Raw genomic sequence first — 20508 nt, 5'->3', positions numbered from 1 at the left:
GCCCCACCCGTTTCAACTTGCCCCGGTGTACCTTACACTAAATAAAATAGTTGTGATCCAAATTAGGAAAAAAATCGAGCTATTTTACACGAAGTAAGAAAGATTCTTGAAAAACATATAATTATTCGATAGCAAACTTTGAGCTGTTATATCTCCGGATTCAACATACTGAATGCATTGAAATTATGATAATTTATTACTAATATAATGAGCTTTTAAAAACTTCAAACATAACTTAAAATTCTTAACACGAAATAAAATTATAACGATTAGATTATTTTTCTAATGCAACACCAATTTATCCAAAAACTTCATCATCGTTTAAAAATTCGAGATGGTAACTGTAGTTCATTTAAATTTCCTCTAATTGATTTGAATATACAGCCAGGTTTTGTTACGCGGGGAATACGTACAGCGTAAAAAAAAACAATTCAAAATTTAAAAAAAAAAACCACGTAAAAAAAGTCTCATTATTTCTCGAAGAATCATGTGAAAATAAGACGATGATTTTTTTTTATATATATGGAGGTTTCATTTACGAAAACCGCGTAAAAAAGACCTGACTGTATTTATGTTAGAAGAAAAGCAACCAAATGGCCGGCATCAAATTGAAAAAGTAATAAGATGCATATGAAAAATGGATAAAATTAGTAGAAAAAATATGTTTTTTCTTATTTATAATTTCAAATTAAGTCAAACGTTTTTCAAAGTATATTATATTAATCATAAATGATCAAAATTTCATTGCATTCGGTTCATTGAATCTGGGGATTTAACAGCTCAAAGTTGGCTATCGAATATTTATACCTTTTACTATAATCTTTCCAACTTTGTGTAGAATAGCCCGAAATTTTCCAAATTTGTACCACTGCCTGATGCACTACTAGTTGATTAACTTACCGTATAAACGGTATAAACGTATAAACGGGCTGCGAAACGGTGAGTCGATAAGGAGAGCGTCCAATATAGCTCTGGTCCTCACAAGTTCCTACCTCATGCTTCCACGGGTCAAGCGATGACAAAGACCGCCAGCTAAGAGTTGTGTGCTTAGCTGGTAGTGCAGCCTGGGCACTGTTGTCCTTCTGACTTCAGCTAGATTGAGGAGGTACGATCCGAGTGTCTGTTCACCAAGGAGGTGCGGCTCAAACAGCGTCTGTTCTGGCATCCAGCGGCTTAGTAAGAAACGCTGCACCACGCCCAGCTAGATCCAAGATGGTAGCCCCATCAGCGTGGTCGTCCCAGTGTTGGTTGGGACGTTAAACAGAACTGGCACGATGGCTCTCCGGCGAGACAGGAGTGTTGGCGTAGGCCCAATAAGCCACCCGTAAAAACCCCATTGCGAATAACATAGGAGAAAATACGACTCGATACAATCGGCAAAGACCCACGCGACGAAATAAGGACTACGATTGGAAACTTGGAACATGGAATTGCAAGTCACTAGGTTTCGCAGGATGTGACAGGATAATCTACGACGAACTACATCCCCGCAATTTCGACATCGTGGCGTTGCAGGAACTTTGTTGGACTGGACAGAAAGTGTGGAAAAGCGGGCATCGAGCGGCTACCTTCTACCAAAGCTGTGGCACCACCAATGAATTGGGAACAGGATTTATAGTGTTGGGCAAGATGCGACAACGTGTGATCGGGTGGCAGCCGATCAACGCAAGGATGTGCATATTGAGAGTTAAGGGCCGTTTCTTCAACTACAGCATCATCAACGTCCACTGCCCACACGAAGGGAGACCCGATGACGAGAAAGAAGCGTTCTACGCGCAGTTAGAGCAAACATACGATGGTTGCTCGCCGCGTGACGTGAAAATCGTTGTCGGCGACATGAACGCGCAGGTAGGAAGGGAGGAAATGTACAGACCGGTAATCGAGCGAAACAGCCTGCACGCCGTATCGAATGATAACGGCCAGCGATGCGTAAACTTTGCAGCCTCCCGTGGTATGGTAGTCCAAAGCACCTTCTTCCCTCGCAAAGATATCCACAAAGCCACCTGGAGATCACCCGACCATCAAACAGAAAACCAAATCGACCACGTTCTAATCGACGGTAAATTCTTCTCGGATATAACCAATGTCCGCACATACCGCAGTGCGAATATAGATTCGGATCACTACTTAGTCGCTGTATGCATGCTCTCAAAATTTTCGACAGTTATCACCACGCGTCGAAGTCAAACGCCGCGGCTCAACATCGAGCAACTTCGTAACGTACAAGTGGCTCAAGACTACGCGCAGCAGTTAGCAGTGATCCTACCAACGGAAGAGCAGCTTGGCGCAGCTACACTTGAAGATGGCTGGAGGGACATCCAATCCACCATAGGTAGTACCTCGGTTACAGCACTAGGCTTCGCGACTCCGAATCACAGAAACGTTTGGTACGACGGCGAATGTGAACAGTTGAAGACGAGAAGAATGCAGCATGGGCGAGAACGCTGCAACACCGTACGAGAGCGAATGAGGCACGTTACAAACAGGCGCGGAACAGACAGAACTCAGTCTTCCGGATGAAGAAGAGCCAGCAGGAAGAACGAGATCGCGAAGCGATGGAAGAGCTGTACCGCGCTAAGGACACACGAAAGTTCTACGAGAAGCTGAACCGCTCGCGCAGAGGCTTTGTGCCACAAGCAGACATGTGCCGAGATAATCACGGGAATATTCTCACGAGCGAGCGTGAGGTGGTCGACAGGTGGCGGCAGCATTACGATGAGCACCTCAATGGCGACGTTGCAAGTACCGAAGGTGGCGTGGTAACAGATCTTGGAGTGTGTGCACAGAGCGAAAGACTTCCGGCCCCTGACCTCCAAGAGATTGAGGAGGAGGTTGGCCGGTTGAAAAACAACAAAGCCGCTGGAGCAGATCAACTACCAAGCGAGCTTCTAAAATACGGTGGAGAAGCACTGGTGAGAGCACTACACTGGGTCATTACCAAGATTTGGGAGGAGGAAGTATTACCGGAGGAATGGATGGAAGGTATCGTGTGTCCCATCTACAAAAAGGGCGACAAGTTGGATTGCAGGAACTACCGCGCGATCACACTACTGAGCGCTGCCTACAAGATACTCTCTCAAATTTTATGCCGCCGTCTATCACCGATTGCAAGAGAGTTCGTGGGGCAATATCAGGCTGGATTTATGGGTGAACGCGCTACAACGGACCAGATGTTCGCCATCCGCCAGGTGTTGCAGAAATGCCGCGAATACAACGTGCCCACACATCACTTGTTCATCGATTTCAAATCGGCGTATGATACAATCGATCGAGAACAGCTATGGCAGATTATGCACGAATACGGATTCCCGGATAAACTGATACGGTTGATCAAGGCGACGATGGATCGAGTGATGTGCTTAGTTCGAGTATCAGGGACACTCTCGAGTCCCTTCGAATCTCGCAGAGGGTTACGGCAAGGTGATGGTCTTTCGTGCTTGCTGTTCAACATTGCTTTGGAGGGTGTAATAAGAAGAGCGGGGATAAACACGAGTGGGACAATTCTCACGAAATCCGTTCAGCTGCTTGGTTTCGCCGATGATATTGATATTATTGCTCGTAAATTTGAGACGATGGCGGAAACGTACATCCGACTAAAGAGTGAAGCCAGGCGAATCGGATTAGTCATTAATGTGTCGAAGACAAAGTACATGATGGCAAAGGGCTCCAGGGAGGAATCTCCGCGCCCGTCATTCCGAATTTCAATCGACGGTGATGAAATCGAGGCGGTTGAAGAATTCGTGTACTTGGGCTCACTGGTGACCGACGACAACGACACCAGCAGAGAAATTCAGAGGCGCATTGTGGCAGGAAATCGTGCCTACTTTGGACTCCGCAGAACTCTACGATCGAATAAAGTTCGCCGTAACACGAAGTTAACCATCTACAAAACGTTGATTAGACCGGTCGTCCTCTATGGGCACGAAACATGGACCCTACGTGCAGAGGACCAACGCGCCCTTGGAGTTTTCGAACGGAAGGTGTTGCGTACCATCTACGGCGGAGTGCAGATGGAAGACGGGACTTGGAGAAGGCGAATGAACCACGAGCTGCATCAGCTGCTGAGAGAACCAACCATCGTCCATACCGCGAAAATCGGGAGGCTACGGTGGGCGGGTCACGTCATCAGGATGTCGGATAGCAACCCGACTAAAATGGTTCTCGAGAGTCATCCGACCGGTACAAGAAGACGTGGTGCGCAGCGAGCTAGGTGGGTCGACCAAGTGGAGGACGATCTGCGGACCCTACGCAGAGTGCGGAACTGGAGGCAAATTCATGGACCGAGTGGAATGGAGGCGGCTACTATGTACAGCAGAGGCCACCCCGGCCTTAGCCTGACCGGTAAGGTAAGTAATAAATTTTAGAATAGTTGATGTTTTTTTCGAAAAGATACAGCTAGTTGATTTTTTTTAAGGGAAAATTTTACCTGTCCCAAACAGTTTGATTAATGATTATCCCCTGTATAGCAGTGTGAGTATAGTGTAGGGTACTTGTACGTATAATTGTACACTCAATTTTTTTCATCACCGTTCTAGGGGGTTTCAGGAACGTTTCAGGGGTATCTCAGAGAGTTCCAGAGGGCTGCAAGAGCGTTTCAGGGGATTTCAAGGGGTTTCAGAGGTGTTCCAGGGGCATTCCAAAGGGCTTTATGGGGATTCAAGGACGTTCCATGGGCTTTCACGTTCCAGAGGTGTTCCAGGTGGTCATAGAGAGGAACCAGAGGCGTTATATGGGGTTTTCTAGGCGCCTCAGGAGGTTTCAAGGGCTTTGCAGGGGGTTTCGGAGGCTTTCATGTAGGTTTCAGAAGATGTAAGCGGCTTTTAAGAAGTATTCCAGCGAGTTTCAGGAGCGTTGTGGGAGTTTTAAATTGGTGCCATGCGCATTTCAGGGGTGTTCTAGGGGGCTTCAGGGTAGTTCCAATATGTTTCATGGGTGTGAGCGAGACAGGACAAGCCTTGGCAGCAATGTTACGATAGACGGGACTTTCGAGGTGGTAGAAGAATTCGTCTACCTCGGTTCCTTACTAACGGCTGACAATAACGTGAGCCGTTAAATACGAAGGCGCATCATCAGTGGAAGTCGTGCCTACTACGTGCTCCAGAAGAAACTGCGCTCAAAAAAGATTCACCCCCGCACCAAATGTACCATGTACAAGATGCTAATAAGACCGGTGGTTCTTTACGGACACGAGACATGGACGATGCTCGAGGAGGACCTGCAAGCACTCGGAGTTTTCGAGCGACGAGTGCTAAGGACGATCTTCGGCGGCGTGCAGGAGAACGGTGTGTGGTGGAGAAGGATAAACCACAAGCTCGCTGCACTTTACGGCGAGCTCAGCATCCAGAAAGTGGCCAAAGCCGGAAGGATACGATGGGCAGGGCATGTTGCAAGAATGCCGGACAACAACCTTGCAAAGTTGGTGTTTGCTAACCATCCGGTTGGTACAAGAAGGCGTGGAGCGCAGAGAGCACGATAGGCGGACCAGGTGGAGCGTGATCTGGCGAGTGTTGGGCGTGACCGACGTTGGAGAGCTGCAGCTGCAAATCGAGTATTATGGCGGCAAATTGTTGATTCAGTATTATCATGAATTTGATGTTAACTAAATATGCTTAATGAAATACTCAATCATTTGCAGTGAAAATTGGCTAGCTAATTTCTTGAAGAGTGTTGAAGATATTGCCAAAGTAATTACCAAAGGATTTTGCAAACAAAATGTCGAAAAAACAGAATTGCAGACGGAATTTCAAAAAAAAAAAAATACGCAGAAGAAATTTCTAAAGCAGTTCACAAAGCCATTGCCGAAGTATTTGCTACCAGAATTGAAGTTTAAAAAGTAATTCAAGTTTAAAAAGAAGCCCAAAAAATCGCTTGAAAAAATTTCCACGGAAGTTTCTAACATTTCAACGGATAAAATAAAACCTTGAAAATTTTACCAAAGGAATTGCGGGTTCAATTTTCGACACAATAGTTTAGACAGTTCTCACAAAATGCCTTATAGAATTCCGGAAAATAATGCAGAAAGAATCCAGAAAAAAGTCCTTTGAAAATTGATGAACGGGTTTCCCAAGTAATAGGGTAAATGTACCAATAGTGGTGCTATTAGTAGCTCCTTGTAGTAAAATAATTGAATAAAATTGATAATACCACGAAATGAAAAGTCTGAAAACGTTAATCGGTAGTTTTTCACTTAAATTTGCTAGAAAAAATGTAAAAACCATTGCTTATTTCAGTTTTGCTAATAAATCACTTGCACCAACTATAGGTACACGGTTCCTGTTATGGTGGTAAAATTTAACATTGGTTCCTATAGTGGTGCACCCCATTGAATTCTTATGGGACCCACCACTATAGGAACACTACCACCACTATAGATGCAAAGGAGCAAAATAATTAAGGAAAATAATTGTTTAAAATAGGTTTTTCGGGAAATTCTGAATACAAAACTGAATTAATGTTATTAATGAGGTATGATGCATCTATTAAAAATATCATTTGCAAGGTTTTTGGTTGAAATAGTGCTAAATTGCCACTACCACCACTATTGGTACTACCTCCACTAAGGGAGCTTTTACCCTATCTAAAATAAAACTTAAAAAAAAACATTCCGAAGAAACTACAGAGAAAATACTTGACACTTGATTAAACTGACAGCTCTCAAGAACACAAGCGTCACACTGTGAGCGAATTTCAAATAAAATTGTTCTTTTTCTGTGAAAGCTTTTTTTCTTCTGAAAAGCTTTTACAAACACAATAACACTCGAAATAGTTCAGAACGTGAGATATACAACGGTTATATCAAACTTTTAGTTTCTAAGAACAGTAGCTTCTCATAGTAAGCGAATTTCTTACTAAATTCTTTTCTATGTTCAGGTTTTTATTCTTCCGAATTACTTAGCCGAATACAGCAACTTTCAACGAACAGGTTGAACTTTGGTCGAACTCAACCATCCAGGGATTCGACGTTTAGGCTACACTGAAAGTTCTTTAGTACACTAGCGCTAAGTAGCGTGAAATTCGCGAACTAAATTGTTTTCTATGAAGTGTCATACTAAATCACCTAGACAAACACAAGAAAGAGAGGCATGAAATAGGGATCACTTGCCCCGCTTTTTCTCGTGTTTATCAAGGAGAATGGGTGAGAAAAAATAGAAAAAGCTGCCTACACTAGTGCTCTTACTTTATAATTATTTAGAACCTTCAATAAAACTGACTGAAGTTGCAACAAATGGCATTCAGTAGGGGAGACTGAGGAGACTTGATCCCTGGGGAGACTTGTTCCCCCCATATTTTCTCGGAATCAAAAACAGTTTTCTTCTAGCATATTTTTTTCCAAAATGACATCTGGATAGACGACAATGTTTTGGCTACAATTGATTTTAATTGTTTGTTGTATTATTGTTTAATGGCTGATGGTTTGTTTTCAGTCTTTCAGAAATCTTTTAGGCGCTTCCGAAAAATCTTAATAACTTTATGAAAATTGAACCAAATCGTGTCAAAATTTCACAGCACATAGTATGAATAAAGTACTATTAAACTTATTTATTCAAATAAGGTTGTTATATAAATATTTCAATTAATGTAGCTTAGTATATACAAAAGTGACATGGGGAGACTTGATCCCTCGAGGATTACACACACATTATACATGTGAAAAATAAAATTCAATTTGGAAGCCTCTATTTACTCGGAATTCTAGTATGTTCAATGATAAAACGTGTCAGATAATTCTTATTTTAGAACAAACCATGAGAAGGGGGATCAAGTCTCCCCATTTTCAAGATACGGCATATCCTTAACAATTTAAGGAAATCTTATAATTTCAAATACACCGTATGCATCAAAAATGCAAGAAAATTTTAAAAGAAAATGAATAGGAAGCTTCTGGAATTATTTTCCTTTTAAATTAACCATGTGCTCAAAAGGGGATAAATTTTGGCCCATTTTTGAAAAATACATCATAAGACATGCCTCCATAAAAACACAGTTTTGAAAACTTTGACAATAATTTAAAGTCCTTCTGTTTTGTATAAACTTGCAATAGATGTTTGCCTGCTATTCTGTACGAAAAATGGATCTCGTTTTGTGTTTTTTCTTAAAGTTACAGGCAAATTAAGAAAAAGGGATCAAGTCTCCTCAGTCTCCCCTATGATTATTTATAGCACCTCTTAGTAGCAAATCAGAAACTGTAATAGGTAGGAACAAGCGCAACTATTTAAAATAGATGACACTTGCAAATCAATTTGAAAGTTGAAGTTTTGCTTATTTATTGCATATTAATTGCTTGAGGTTTTTGGAGAAATCTGTTAAATAATTTTCTAATTGGAGATATTGCTGTAGAAATCTTTAGGGTATTTTTTTTAGGTGAAGGATCTGAGAACTGCCTGGCCTAGCATTTTTAAGAAGTTACTTGTCTAAAACTCTGTAGATCATCAGGGAAACTTTTTCGAAATCATACTAAGAGGAGTTGCAATAGGCAACCTGTAAGAAATTCATGAAAGATTGCAGAAGAAATCTACACTGAACAAGAAGTTCGTTATATGTTCCTACCAAAATCAATGGATGAATTACTACTAGGAAAAAATCCTAGAAGGTGAAGGAGGTGAAGTAGTGAAATAATTACCAATGAGACATCTCCATCGATTTCACTAGGTAACCTTCCAGATATTTACGTAAAGATTCCTTAAGATATCAAAAACTATTTTTTTTTTCGCAAAGACTCCGTTAACAGTTCCCACGAGAGTTTCTTAACATTCTTTTTCTGAAATTCCTTCAGTAATTTTTCAAAAGTCCTATCTCAAATACATACTCCGAAAATAACTCGAAAGGTGCTTCCAGGAGTATGTTTTTGACAAATTTCAATGCACGTTTTGGCTCCCTGCAGCAATTTCTTCTTCCATCTTTTTTACCGTGATGTCATTTAGAAATTCCTTGAATTGTGGAATAACCTGAACTGATCTTACTAGTTTTAATTTTAAATGAAATTCTTGGGAAAGTTTAGAAAATTGTCTTCTTTGTGGCGCGACGCCATAACTAGAACGAAGCCTGCATTCTCTGTCAATGACATGACCATTTTGCATGAATATTTCCGAACCGGAAATCGAACACATCACACTCAGTATGGTCGTACTGAGGGACCGCACATTTTCCTCCTCGGCAAAGGGTCCATATAGTCGATTACATTATGGATTTTTACTACATTTGCTTAATTTGATGTTGTTTTAACCAAATGACTGTGTTGTTTATTTATTGAAATTTTCATACTACTTTTCATATAATGTTAACCTTACCACGCATACAATTCTCCACTCATCCAAGCTTAAACTAGACCGTAATTCTAAATTATGTACATTGCACTCCCCTTGGCTTCGATCACAACCTGCAATATTTCATGGAAATTTCACAGCCTCCTCACTGTCGCCCGCACTGAAGCCCCTGTCCGAACGCAACTCCCTCTGGAAGGTTGTTACTGAGCATAACCGGGAAGTACGCATAGGTTCCGTTATCTCCAGATTTCCGCTTGCTTTCTTCGGCATCCTTCCGGGCCAGACTATCGATGAGGCTCTTCAGCTTGAGCTTGATTTCCTGAAGTTCTCCCTTCAGGTCGTTGCAAACTTGCGAACACTCCGCTGCTGGTGCTGGTGCGGTTTCGTGGGGAAGGAAGGATTCGTGCACGTTACTGCCTCCGAATTCCGGCTCGAATTGAACTGGTGCCGGAGTGGTGGGGCGAGCGGTGGTTGGGCGAGGGGTGGTAGGGCGTGGAGTTGTCGGGCGAGGAGTCGTGGCACGGGGAGTCGTGGGACGAGCAGTTGTGGGACGCTGAGTAGCGGCAGCCTTCTTCAGTAGCTCCGCGTACAATGTCCTGCAGGCTGGTGGGAAAAAGAGATCCTTCCATTGGACGTTCTTCTCTTGGGAAGCTTGGTAGACTTTGTTGCTGAAAGATGGGGGATGGATTAGACCTTGCGAGTGGGGGAGGACTCGAAAGTAAACTTACATGCTCTTCTCCAACCGATCGACGTAGATCTTGGTAGCAGAATCCGGAGGCACCACTCGATATCCTTTTATGTCGGAAACGTAGTGCGTCAGATGTGGCTTACCATCGGGATCTACGAATCCGTAGCATCCGTACGTGACGCCGTCTGGACCTTTGACCTTATGCTGGAAGTGATTGTCGAGTGTTTCTTCCACATCCAATCCGTACTGGAAGGATCCTTCGTTAAGTTTGCTTTGGAAATAGGTGTTGGAGTTCTTTTCGACGTTGATGTTGACATCCACAGTACGATCGTCAACAGATAACGCCTGCACCACGGAGACTATCACCAACTGAAAATAAGCACAAAAATGGAAACAAGTGGTTTAGAACTATCGATACGGTCTCTGATCAGAACAACAAATGAGTCATTTTTCAGGTATTCCAAAACTGGAAGAATGCAAATCACCCCGGATTCCTGTATTGAATGCAAAGAAATGGTCCCAATCAAACACCTACGTGAGGTGGGCGAAACACGTCCAGATCCGTATAATTCTGAGATATTAGGAAATGGTTGCTTTTTGATGAGGTCATAAAGCTCAATGGAGTTGCTTTTTATTTACGACACTGGGGTCGATAAAAATTCTTACATAGATTTGCCAAATTACGAAATCACATTAGTTAGAAACAGAGTATCAATATGTCAAGAAACAAATTGATCAGAGATGAGCTGGGCAGCACATGTCATGGTCGATCCCCAATTAATATGCTAATCAAGCCCATCAACATAACAAATGTTTGATTGCATAATATATGTGAGATGGGGGACTATGTGGATCGTATCGTCACAACAAACCATGTTTGCAAGAAAAACATCCGCCTTGTGGTGCTGCTTCTTCAAATTAATGACCCACGTCTGGTAAGCCATCTATCGGAATTCTCCTGAAACTTTAACGCTACTTTACCACTCATCCAGCAGATGTCGTGAACAGACGAAATCGGTTGATGGCGCCAACATCGATAATTGGAAAGTGTTAACCGATCCGATCATCCAATTTGATCAAATAAAGTTGTGAAACACGTTGCTGAATCGGTATCATCTCACTAGGGGTGGAGGAGGGTGTGATTCGTTCGAATCTCCCAATCGAGAGGTCTGCGGTTTTACGACCTTGGGGCAGCTGTGGCAATGATTTTATGACTATCGCCAGCATATTTCCCCTTTGATGATGTGCAAACGAGTATTTGGAGCACACTTTTTTTTCGGAAAGGTAGTAACCATGAAGGAAGTTGATTGAGTTCTGATGAAAGAATTATTGGAAAAGCTTTGCAATATTTTGAAAGTAATCAGTAGGGGTTTCTGAGAACTTTACAGATCTCATCAGTTTTAATTTTCACTTGCTTTTGGTAGTGCTACTCATGCTTGAAATATAATGAGAAATTATATTATAGTTTTGACAAAGCTTGACTATCAGGAACCCTTTGAGCGATTCCGAAGTTTGAAAAGATACTCAATCCCCAATGTAGTCAAGAAAATATCCACTATGAAAAGGTTCTTTACTGACCGGGAAGTGAAACCACACACTATCAGTATAGTCTTGTTGAGTTCCCACGCGTAGACCACTATGGCTGCATAAACTCCCACAAAATCAAAAAATGTCCCCTCTAGAATTTCAATCGGACCCCATACCAAAGGATCCCGATTACTTTCGCTGCAATGATTCACAATTTCGCTCCGTCGTCGCAGCCATCCGTGACCAGTAAGAATTTGAACAGACAGCAAACATACTCAGCTTTGAATGCTTCAATTAAGCTCGCCAACCACAGACAGGCGGCAATCACGGACCAGTATGTTTGTTTATTGAATTTGAATAGTATTTGATGAACTAATTAATCGTACGTCTGACTTCACCAGATGGTATTAATATACTCGTCGGTATACTGATTTCCTAGTTCTCTGTGCGAGTAATGCATACGAACGAACAGATCCAGTTGGGTAATGAGGTTGAACGGTACTTGATATGTAGGGGTCAATATCTAAACAGCTTTATGCAGTACATTTGAACAGACCAGATATGGGATGAGCAGTTGTAATGACTAATGATATAGGACATTCTTGAGCAGGAGTTTTGGTGCATTGTCCTCCTAGCTGTGTTTTGATAAGGAACAGGGGAAAAAGGTGTCTGAAGCTAGATTGCGACACTTTTTCTCCTACTCTGGCCCTTCAGAGGGTCTAGAAGGGTTTCTTCCACAAATACCCGTAGAATTTCAAAAAGGGTTTTCTCAAGAAATTTACATTGACGCTCGGCGTTGCAGAAAAGTTACTTTGTAGTAAACAAGGCATCAAGTTTGGCCAAGAAATGAAGAAAAGTCCTATCGATTTAAAATCGGCAATGAATTCTCAAATATTTTAGGAAATTGACGAATTTATTATAAATTTTAATTAACCCCGATATCTCCTATTCCTTTAAAATGTTCACATGCATCTTTTCCCGTAATGGAACATAACCGATGCCTTATATAAAATTTCTCTGAGCATCAGTACAAGCTTTCTGAATCAAAACTGAGATGTAGCTGTTTTACCCCACTGTCCATATTTATTTGAATATTGTCCATGTATTTCTGCTTGGAATGTTTTTTTTTTATACAGTCGAACTTTGCGTAAGTGAAATTGTTCGTAGAATCGAATGAAAGTGGTTTGGATCGCCGCTTGGTTCCCTGAATATTAATACTGTCGATTACACCCCAATTCCCCTACAAATATTTCAATATTTCACTCATAAACCTGCTCGGAGTATAATATGGTCGGTAAAAATGACTTTCTATAGGTAAAAGGGCTCTGAGAATCGAATGCATTAGATCTCCGCACGGTTCTCTGTACTGTAATACTGTCACATTAACCAAAATTATCTCTATTTATTGTTTTAATGTTTCACTTATATGTTTGCTCAGAGTGTAACATGGTTGGTAACAATCGACTTTCTTTAGTTAAAATGACTCGAAGAATCGATTTAGAGTGGTTTGGATCGCTGTATGGTTCTCTGAACTAAGAGACGAACCAGTCAAGGGCTGAAAGTCTCTTTAATAAAGACAAATCAATCCATCAATTCTCTGAACTACAATAATTTCATCTTAACCCCAATTCCCCTTGGATGATTAGGTATTACATTCATATTCCTGCTTGGATTGCAACATGAAACCTTTTACTTACGGATAATCCGATTGCATTGACAGTGTTACACTCCACACAAAAATATGAGTGAAATATTCAACTAAATTGGTTTTTATTTATTTACGTGTATTTTAACGCTAATTCTACGCTCAAATAAATTGGGGTTAAACTCATGTTATGAAAACTATGAATAATTTTACATAAACAAAGTCAATTTTTATCGACCATGTTACACTCTTAGCAGGGATATGAGTGAATTATTTAAATATATAAGGGGAATATTGGTAAATGTGACAGTATTGTAGTTTGTAGAACTGTGCGACGAACCAAACCACTCATGGTTACCAACCGTAAGTGTAACAAACATATGAGTGAAACATTAAAGTTCATGAGGAGATTTGAGGAAAAATTTGCAGTATTAACCCTCTACAGGAAACCTTAAATGATGGTCCATTTCAGAAACCTGGTTTTTATTTGGACCCCAAATTCATTCTTCTGTATCGCATGATCCTGACTTATTAGAATATCGGTGTCTTCAGTAAAGTCAAGGACTTACAGATGCTGAACCGTTTAATTCGGAATTTCATATATAGGTGGCGCTAGTGAGCATGCAAGTATTCAGTATTTGAGCACATATATATCAAGATCCTGATCACATACAATTTTGGTGTCTTCAGAAAAGTTCTTTATTAGGTAAAGTGTTTACTAATGATGGACCATTTGTTTGAAAATTTTACACGTAGATGGCGCTACTGAGCGTGCAAATTTTATATTAATTTATCTCAAGATCCTGATCACCTAGAATGATGGTATCTTCGGCAAAGTTGTTGAGTTGCTCAAGGGCGAAAGATGCTGGTCCATTTCATTCGGAACTTCAGACATAGGTGGCGCTAGTGAGCATGTAAGTATTTAGTATATGATCACATTAATATCAAGATCCTGACCACAAAGAAATTTGGTGTCTATGGCAAAGTAGTTTATAGAGTGAAGTGTTTACTAATGATGGACCATTTGTTTGAAAATTTCACACAGAGATGACGCAACTAATCGTGCAAATTTTATATTTCATATATCAGGATCTTGAGCACCTGGAAAGATGATATCTCTGGCAAAGTTGTTGGGTACGTCATGGACTAACAGGTGATGTACCGTTTGATTTGGAACTCCACGTATAGGTGGCGTTACTAAGCACGCATGTTTCATATATCGCGGGACTCTGATCATGTAGATAGATGGAGTATTCGGAAAAGTTGTTGCGTAGGCCAATTACTTACTGACCATGGGCCGTTAAATTTGGAAATTTGCTATATGTAAAGATAGCATTGGTCAGCATGTAAATTGTATATGTCATATATTTCATGATTTTGAGCTCAAAGAAACATGGAGTCTTCGGCAAAGTTGTTGGGTAGATCAACGACTTACAGTTGATTGACCGTATAATTCGGAACTCCACATGTAGGTGGCGGTACCGAGCATGCAAATTAAATATTTCATATATCTCAGGATTCATTGCCATACCTTTCAGGTTTACCCATTTTGTTGAACAAGTTACTTTTTGCGTCGTAGCTCACGCTGTACAACATAGTGAAAACGAGTACAATTTATCTGTGAGTATATGTTTGTTCTACTTACATGGCAAACTTGTGGCCGAGCGGATAGCATCGTCAAACATACTCGATGGTGTGACATACTGTTTAAGCAACAGAGAGAGCAGCGACTCTAGGTAGTGGTAAGCGTGATTATCTCGCACCCCAGATGGTCTAGGTTCTCTCGTAATTTGTGAGGCTCTTTATCGCCACCTATTAGTGAAATTTTGAATCAAACGGCTCATCAACTGTTAGTCTTCGACCAGCTTAACAGTATTACCGAGCACACCAACACTCCTAGTAATTAAAACCCTGAGATATATGGATGAAAAACTGTGTTATTGTTGTGTCTGTCTCTTAGCTTTTTTTTTTGGGGTCCACTGGTATGCGTTTGGTTCATCAAAATATTTGAACAGTCCCCTGTGAACACTCTGCGTGTTCACTGAGTAGTGTTTTTTTCTGAGTGCGCGCAGAAATTGTGCACTGGGATTATGACTTGCAGGCTCTTGTGCTGTATGTAATATACATATTGCATGCCCACTGACGCCACCTATGAGTAAAATTCAGAGTATAACGACTCATCATTTATTAGTTCTTACAATTTATTTGCAGAATCTTCCATTTAACTAAATAATCTGAATCCTGATGTATGAATGATTCAAAATTTGTATGCTCACTAGCGTCATCTAGTGACAGAGGTTTGAATCAAATGGTTCATTATCTGTAAATTCTTGACTTACCAAACATCTTTGCTGAAGATAGTAGAGACGGTAAGAGAGTTATTAGGACCCTGGGATATTTGAAGTATAAAATTTGCATACTCAGTGGCGTTACCTATGTGTAGATTCCCGTATCAAATTTTCCATCGTCTGGAAGTGCTTGCCCTAGGAAACAACTTTACCGAACACACTATCTTTCTATGTGATCAGGATCTTGAGATATATGAGATGTAAAATGGCACCACCTAGTGGTGGAATTTCGAATCAATCGATCCATTATCTGTAAGCACTCGACTTGATGAGCAACTTTCCCGAAGACGTGACGCTTCTACAAGCTCTAGATCTTCCGATATTTTCGTTTCAAGACATTATATCACTAAATTGTTTTTGCCAAATAGCGCCATCTAGTGGGGAATTTTCGAATTAACCAATTCACCGCCAGATGGCGCATGACTTACCGAACAAATTTGGCGAAGACATGAATATTCTAAAACATCTAAATGAAAAGATAATGGAGAATTCAATTTGGGGTCCAAATGGACCCCAGGTATACAAAATCGCCCGGTTCAACTTTGACTTGGAATAAAAATCAAAGTATGCCATGCTTAAAAAATTGAACTAGGTCTAGTTTGAAGGTATTGGTAATATAAAGTCAATATGTTATACCCAACTTGTTTGCCATTACTCCAAAGTTGCCTGGGGTCCAAATGGACCCCAGGTATCCATTAGAGTTTAAATCAGCAATGGAGCGATCCTAACCACTGTCATTGGTTCCTCCGAGCACAGATATTGAATTTATTCGTGTTTAATCCCTCTTTTTCCCACTGTGTAGTGGTTGAAGATTGTATTTTGGGGAAGCATTAGATCTACAGCTTTGAAAGAAGGTGCTGTTTCAAATAGCAGTTCCGCCCTCATAACATTTAGGTACACGTAAGCCTCTTTTTGAGCAGGTTAGGTATTGTTGTGCCGGTGGTTCATCGATTAGTTTTCGGCGAGAAATCGATGAACCACAGCTAAGAGCTGTGTGCTTAGCTGGTAGTGTAGTCTGGGCACTGCCTGTTGTCCTTTTGACTTCAGCTTGATTGACGAGGTGCATTCCGAGCGTTTGTTATAGCTGACGCTGTAACGTAACAAATCAAGAATAATGATAGGAAAGTCGGATCTTTTAACGTAAGAACTTTTAATGAACCCGCTTGTGTTAGGCTCCTGGCTCGTGAACTACAGAATGTCGAATTCAGGCAGAACATGAAGATGTCTTTGTATGATGAAGCGGGTTATACGGAGAAAGCTAATAAGCGACCGAATACGGACATATGTGTGATATTAAGGGTCAAAGCCTTCAGCAAGGTATAGCCTAGTCAGCATCTATGATCTAATGCAAGCCCGTGCGCAAGGAAGGGGGGGGTCGGGTGTTAAACCCCCCCCATTACCGACGCTTCATACACTAGGCGCCCCTCTGCTTTTTGCCTAAATTGGCAAAAACCCCTCCCTTGCCGCAACTTCTGTGCACGGGCCTGATCCAATGAACGATAAGCCCAATGGCAATGACTTGATGGATGAGTTCTAAAAGGGGGCCCTAATAAGGCCCAAAGCAGGATGTCAAAATAGTAACATTGGGAAAGTCTGGCTGAGACATCGATTTTTATAAATCGACTCGTATCGGAACAGTAAATAGAATCGATTCACCGATTTAATCGAATGCATTGAATCGTTGCTTTCACATCGTTTTGATGTTATAAAATATTACGAAACAATAAAAGGATTCGGTTGCTGCATATAGTAAGTGCATTGCATGTTTTATTTGTCTAAATAAATTCAATATCAAAATTAAAGATTGCCCTTCGAACATTTCGCGACTCCAATTCGAAAATGGATATAACGTTGAGACAGTGCATTCTAAAAAAATGAAACTAATATTTTTGAGTCAAAAGAAAAATCCATAGATCCTTCCCCAGAATTCTGAGAAGTATTCCCACATAGTACTGGGAGAAATTCCCGCACACTGCTGAGAGAAATTCCCTCTTTACGGTTGAAGGATTCGTCATTGAAATAATCGTCATCATTGAAAATCCGAAAACAGTTTTCTCCTTCAAAACTGAAATTTCTGCAGTGAAAATGTATTCACTGTATTGCGGTTGAAGATTGGAGTACAGTGAAAACATTTTCACTGCAGAAATTTCAGTTTTGAAGGAGAAAACTGCTTTCGAATTTTCAATGATGACGATTATGTCAATGACGAATCCTTCAACCTTAAAGATACTCCTCCAAAATTCTGAAAGGAGTTCCACTAAAATTATGAAAGAGATTTCTTCAGAATCCTGAAAATGATTTCACCAGAATCCTGAGCGACATTACTTAGAAAATAAAGCAAAACTCTTCCGGTATCTTAATATGAATTCTCTCTGAATTCTATTAAGGATTTTCCTAGAATTCTGAGGGAGAGATTACTAAACATCTATGAGACGGATTGTCTCAGAGTCCGAGAGAAATTCTCCCAGAATCCTGTGATAGATTGACTCAGAATCCTTAGAGAAGTTTTCCCTTGTGATCCTCCTAAATTGTTCCAGAATCCTAAGAGAGATTATCCCAGAATCCTGAGAGGAATTCCATGAGCGGTTCTTCCACATTCTTGAGATAATTTCATCTAGAATACTAAGAGATTCTCACAAAAAAAAAGATTTTCGGAAAATGGTTATTCCATGAAACCTAATAGAAATGACCCAGAATCCCAAAAAGGATTACTCCAGAATCCTGAGACAGGTTCCCTCAAAATACTGGGCGGTATTGCCACAGAAATTTGAGATATACTCTCACAGAATTCTGGAAAATAGGATTCTCCCAGAATCCTGAGAAGAATTCCTCCAGAATCCTTTCAGGTAAGGATTTTCCCCTAAAATCCTGGGTTATATCCTTTAGAATGCTGAGAATACTTCTGCCACAATCCCGAAAAGTATTCCCCAGAATTATACGAGTGATTCCCCCAGAATCCTGAGAGGTATCATTAGAAGGGTTCTTCCAGATTTCCAAATTTCCGGATTTCTTCCAAATTTCCAGAAATTTCTCAGAATCGTAAAAAAGGATTTCATCCTTGGTAGAAAATATCTCAAAATCTATAAATGACCTCCCTTAGAATCCAAAGGTTTTCTAGAATTCTGATAGGTATTCCCATAAAATACTCATGAGAAAAATTTCTCCAGAATTTTTAAAGGGACTCTTCCATAATTCTTAGGATTCCTCTAAAATTTAGCGAGGGATTCCTTCAAAATGCTGAAAATTATCACACCAGCATCCTGAGACACCTTGTCCCAGAAAAGAGAGAAAGACTCTTCCAATCGGAATGCTCCTTAAATTCTATTAAGAATTTCCCTAGAAACCTGGGAGAGATTACTCCTGTTTTCTGGGATGGAATTTCTCAGAATCTTTAGAGTAATTCTTCCAGAATCCTGAGTAATTTTGCCATAGAATCCTGAGAGAATATTTAGACGGATACCCCCAGAACTCCCTGGTGGATTCTTCCAGAATCCTGAGAGGGATTCTCCTAGAATCCTGAAAGAAATGCTCCTGCAGTATTGAAAGACATCCCATTAGAACGCTGGAGGAGATTTCCTCAGAACCCTGAGAGGGATGGGTGTTAACATGACTGGTTGACTGGGTATAATGATATTGCTTGCAACTTTTCTGAAGATATCAGTACACTATCTTCACATTTGGTAAAAATTGAAATTCCTATACGCGTAAATAATCAAGCTATGGTCGGTTCATTTCATCTCACTACAATGCTTAAAAAAAAGGATTCCTGTCTATCAAAAAACTTCTTCAAACAAAATAATTTATTACAAGGATTTGAGCTGTTTTTTTTAATGTTTTCAAAAATCAACTAAAAAAACTCTTTGAACAATATGTCACAGTCTTCAGAAAAAATCATGCAGAACAACTTTGTAGGACATTTTTAAATTCCCATAAATATCTAGAAAAAGTTCCAAAAAACTGATTTAAAGGGGTCGTTTACATATCTCTAAAACTTGATCAGATAGAACAAAAGATAGTTCGACAAGTTTTCTTATAATGACATTTCCTAAAACTTTGCTGAAAACATAAACACGTTATCTTCATTCATCAAAAGATATCGGATTTCACTCTCACTTCTAGGTGAACTAGTGATACTTAAAAAAACGGTTCTAACATATCAAACAACTTCTTCGAAGACCCTAAACCTGTGAAATCAACTTTTCAGGTCCAAAATGATTATGATTACGGAATTGAGCTTTTGGAAACAGTGTTCACTTGTTCTTTTCACGGAATTCAACCGTGATCGGTCTCTGCGCTAGAGCTTTAAGAACTGAAAAATCACTGTAAGGCTTTTTATCTCAGGTAGGTGTACACTCTTTATTCAACAAGCTCATTTTATACTATCAGATTCACTGTGTCTACAAGAGCAATGATTGGAGTACTCTTTAGGGATTACGTATTTGCATAACTCTTTTATGACAACACTTTACTTACCACTGCGATAAAACGATACATTGTCGATAATTATCACTCGTATTGTGGAAATCTAACTAATGAACTAGAATCACTCGACTAGATTAGTTCACTTTTGATTGAATATATTTATCACTATACTCTGGCAAGTCTTCGCCCACTTCAGGGAAGATTTCCAAATGAACAGTCTTTAGCGAATCAGAACACTACACTCTGCGATTCAAACTTCTGACTCGATCGTTCTTTCCCAACGGACTCGATCTAATTTCTGCACTCTAGTTTTCACGCTCGTTCGAAGATTTCTTCAAAAAACAAATGCTCGTGCACCGACTGCCTGACAGTTAACGACTATGATCTCGATATCCGCTGCCGCTCTTATTTAAACACATATCAACCCCCTACCGGACACGAGTCAACCAAACCAAGTCGGTATCGGTATCGGAAGGAATCGAGAATCAAAAAAACAAGAAGATTTTGGAAAACCGCATCTTGTCCAAAAAGCTGATGATGAGGCGCTCGCTCTGCTTCTCTAGTAGGTGGGCATGGACATCTCTCTCAACGATGACGACAACAGCGGCATCAGCA

At 40.5% G+C, this 20508-nt stretch overlaps 1 protein-coding gene across 1 annotated transcript; it reads right to left on the bottom strand.

Moving 5' to 3' along the window:
* Positions 1 to 9248: 9248 nt before the first annotated feature.
* Positions 9249 to 20283, bottom strand: LOC109623392 (uncharacterized). Its single transcript, XM_029873464.2, has 3 exons — positions 19945 to 20283; positions 9992 to 10320; positions 9249 to 9931 (listed from the first exon to the last, which is right to left on the bottom strand). The coding sequence occupies exons 1-3, from the start codon at positions 19963 to 19965 to the stop codon at positions 9409 to 9411; spliced, it is 873 nt and encodes a 290-aa protein (XP_029729324.2). The 5' UTR covers positions 19966 to 20283; the 3' UTR covers positions 9249 to 9408.
* Positions 20284 to 20508: the final 225 nt, after the last annotated feature.

Source organism: Aedes albopictus, chromosome 3 (assembly GCF_035046485.1).
Source record: "Aedes albopictus strain Foshan chromosome 3, AalbF5, whole genome shotgun sequence".
Lineage (NCBI taxonomy): Eukaryota > Metazoa > Arthropoda > Insecta > Diptera > Culicidae > Aedes > Aedes albopictus.
This window is presented reverse-complemented; position numbering and strand designations above follow the sequence as displayed.

Coding starts and splice junctions, on each gene's coding strand:
- LOC109623392 (XM_029873464.2), bottom strand. CDS start 19,965: ATGTATCGTTTTATCGCAGTG. Junction 10,321..19,944: donor TGTATCGTTTTATCGCAGTG/GTAAGTAAAGTG, acceptor GCTTATTTTCAG/TTGGTGATAGTCTCCGTGGT. Junction 9,932..9,991: donor GATCGGTTGGAGAAGAGCAT/GTAAGTTTACTT, acceptor CCCATCTTTCAG/CAACAAAGTCTACCAAGCTT.